This window comes from Aphelocoma coerulescens, chromosome 11 (assembly GCF_041296385.1).
Source record: "Aphelocoma coerulescens isolate FSJ_1873_10779 chromosome 11, UR_Acoe_1.0, whole genome shotgun sequence".
Classification (NCBI taxonomy): domain Eukaryota; kingdom Metazoa; phylum Chordata; class Aves; order Passeriformes; family Corvidae; genus Aphelocoma; species Aphelocoma coerulescens.
In genome coordinates this window covers 8,427,882-8,430,492 of record NC_091025.1, presented here as the reverse complement: position 1 = coordinate 8,430,492, position 2,611 = coordinate 8,427,882, and the positions used below count along the sequence as shown (strand labels likewise).

At 62.8% G+C, this 2,611-nt stretch overlaps 1 protein-coding gene across 1 annotated transcript; it reads left to right on the top strand.

Moving 5' to 3' along the window:
- The first annotated feature begins 631 nt into the window (after positions 1 to 631).
- LOC138116827 (metallothionein-2) lies at positions 632 to 1,719 on the top strand. Its single transcript, XM_069026568.1, has 3 exons — positions 632 to 762; positions 869 to 934; positions 1,479 to 1,719. The coding sequence occupies exons 1-3, from the start codon at positions 732 to 734 to the stop codon at positions 1,571 to 1,573; spliced, it is 192 nt and encodes a 63-aa protein (XP_068882669.1). The 5' UTR covers positions 632 to 731; the 3' UTR covers positions 1,574 to 1,719.
- The last annotated feature ends 892 nt before the right edge of the window (positions 1,720 to 2,611 follow it).

Here is a 2,611-nt window from a genome sequence, read left to right as displayed (position 1 = left end):
GCTGCCCAGGGCCATCCCACTCTCCAGTGGGGTGCTGAAATAGTCAATCTCATCCTCAGGGACAGCCCCATGCACCCCATAGCCACCCCTGGGGTGGGGGGGCACCACTGCACCACAGCGCTGGGCACATGGGGAAGCATCACGGGGCTGTCCCGGGGGTGTGCAGGACCTGGTGGCAGTGCCATGCCAGCGTTGTCACCCCCACAACCCGCGCATTTCAGCGGCTCGGTCCCCCGGGGTGCAGCACCCTGCCTGGGACGGGCGTGCAGGTGAGACACCCCGGCCTCCCCGCAGGGGGCTGGGAGCAGGGGTGGGCGGGCAGGTCCGTGACCAGGCACGGCCCCGGGGGTGAGCACGGCCCCGGGGGTGAGCACGGCACGGCACGGCCCCCAGTGAGCACGGCCCCCGGGGTGAGCACGGCCCCCGGGTGAGCACGGCCCCGGGGGTGAGCACGGCCCCCGGGTGAGCACGGCACGGCACGGCACCGCCCCCGGTGAGCACGGCCCCGGGGTGAGCACGGCACGGCACGGCACCGCCCCCGGTGAGCACGGCCCTGGTGCTGGCGGCCCCGCTGCACCGTGCGCAGCGCCAGCACCGCCCCGCGTCGTGCCCCATAAATAGCGGGCGGCCGGCACTCGTCCGCACCGCTGCCCGCCCCGCCGGACCGAGGTGATCCGAGCTAAGCTAGACTGAGCTAAGCCGAGCCGAGCCGAGCCGAGCCGAGCCGAGCCATGGACCCCCAGGACTGCACGTGTGCCGCCGGTAAGTGCCCCGTCCTGTCCCGACTGACTCCCGCCTAACTCCCGGCTGCCTGACTCCCGGCTGCCTGACTCCCGGCTGACTCCGCTCTCCTTCGCTCACTCCCCAGGTGACTCCTGCTCCTGCGCCGGGTCCTGCAAGTGCAAGAACTGCCGCTGCCGGAGCTGCCGCAAGAGTGAGTGGGGGGCTCAGGGAGGGGGGACTCAGCCTTGTCCTTGGAGGGAGCTGCCACTGCCCTGTGGGACATCCATGGGCACCTCTCTGCTCAATAGGGGAACTTCTTGTACTGTGGGACTCCCTGGGCGCCTCGCTGCTCCATAGGGGAACCCCTCCTTGCCCTGTGGGACCCCATGGACACCTTCCTGCCCCTCAAGGGAGCTCTTTCTTGCTCTGTCGGACCCCCATGGGGACCTCCCAAGTCTTGCCCTGTAGACAACCCCTCTTGCCCTGTTGGACCCCGTATGGAGACCCCACCACTCCTCTCTTGCCCTGTAGGACCCTAATGGGATCCTTCCCTCTTCCCCATGCCCACTGAGACAACCCCCCCACCCCAGTTCCCCTCTGGGGGTCTGCCCCTGCCCTACAGGGAGAACTCCAACCCTTTGGTATCATCAGCCCTGCTCATGCAGAGGTGGCGTTCCCCACTCTCCACTGGGTCCCCCTGCCCCATGGAACACCAATCCCTTCCACCTACCTCCTAACTCTTGTGTCACCCCCAGGCTGCTGCTCCTGCTGCCCCGCAAGCTGCAGCAACTGCGCCAAGGGCTGCGTGTGCAAGGAGCCGACCAGCAGCAAGTGCAGCTGCTGCCACTGAGCCACTCGCCTCTGCCTGTAAATAGCCGGCACGCTTTAGGGATGGGGGGTGGGGGGCACAAAAAAGCCTATTTTTTTTGGTTTTTCATGTTTTGTATGATCTGTACCAGTGGTGAAATTGGATGGAAATAAAGGAGTTTGTCTGGAGGTACGAGTGCTGCTGTTGGGGCTGGGTTGGAGGCTGAGCATTTTCGCCACTTGGGATACCTGTGTGGGAATTGTTGCTGCGGGATGGGAGAGGGCTGCTCACAAACTTCCTAAGTGGGCTCTTCACCTCCTTGGGGGAAAAAAGGAGATTCACAGGGCACGGGATGGACCTCATCCTGCATTTCGGGTTGCTCTGGGCATCTCCAAGGTGCTGGTCTCCCAGGGAGGACAGGTGAGATACCCAGGGGTGTGGGCAAGCAAGGGAAGAAGGGGCTCCAGTCCCGTCCAGCCTTCCTTTGGCTTCATGGCAGGTGCCTCTGCACCACGCTTGGGGCTTCCGGGTGAAAGCTTGTGGGAGTAAGCATGTTGGGTGGGAGGGTGATGTGTGCTGGCAACATGCACACCCTGAGCTGCTGCTGGAGAGCACTTGGACAAATTCTAGTGGGGACAAACCCCCCTTCCTCAAGAGCTTGTACTTTGCAAACCCCAATTTTTTCAGAGCAGATCCATCCCCAAAGGGACACTTTCCCTACAGCCTCCCCATGCCAAATACTTGCAACTACAGTGCCTGGCTCCTGCTATAGGCATAACCTCCAAGCAGTTTTTTCCAGCTTGTTTTTGGGAAGCACCTTGCTTAAAGTTGCAATGACCTCTAGATGCAGGAGAGCAGGTAATCATAGCCATGAATGCAGTTCTCGGCTGCCTAGATGAGGGGTGGCTGCTGGGATGGGGGAGGGAGGGCAGTGGGAAGACGCATGGGATGTATTTTGCTTCCTAAAGTCTCTGCCAAGGGAAAGAGTCACCTTTTTAGGCACCTGCTTGCCCCTACATGTCTCCTGGGTGTGCCCCACCACAGATGTAGGTTCCCAGCCCTGCTGCCCTCACCCCCTTT

Coding starts and splice junctions, on each gene's coding strand:
- LOC138116827 (XM_069026568.1), top strand. CDS start 732: ATGGACCCCCAGGACTGCACGTGTGCCGCCG. Junction 763..868: donor GGACTGCACGTGTGCCGCCG/GTAAGTGCCCCG, acceptor CTCACTCCCCAG/GTGACTCCTGCTCCTGCGCC. Junction 935..1,478: donor CTGCCGGAGCTGCCGCAAGA/GTGAGTGGGGGG, acceptor TGTCACCCCCAG/GCTGCTGCTCCTGCTGCCCC.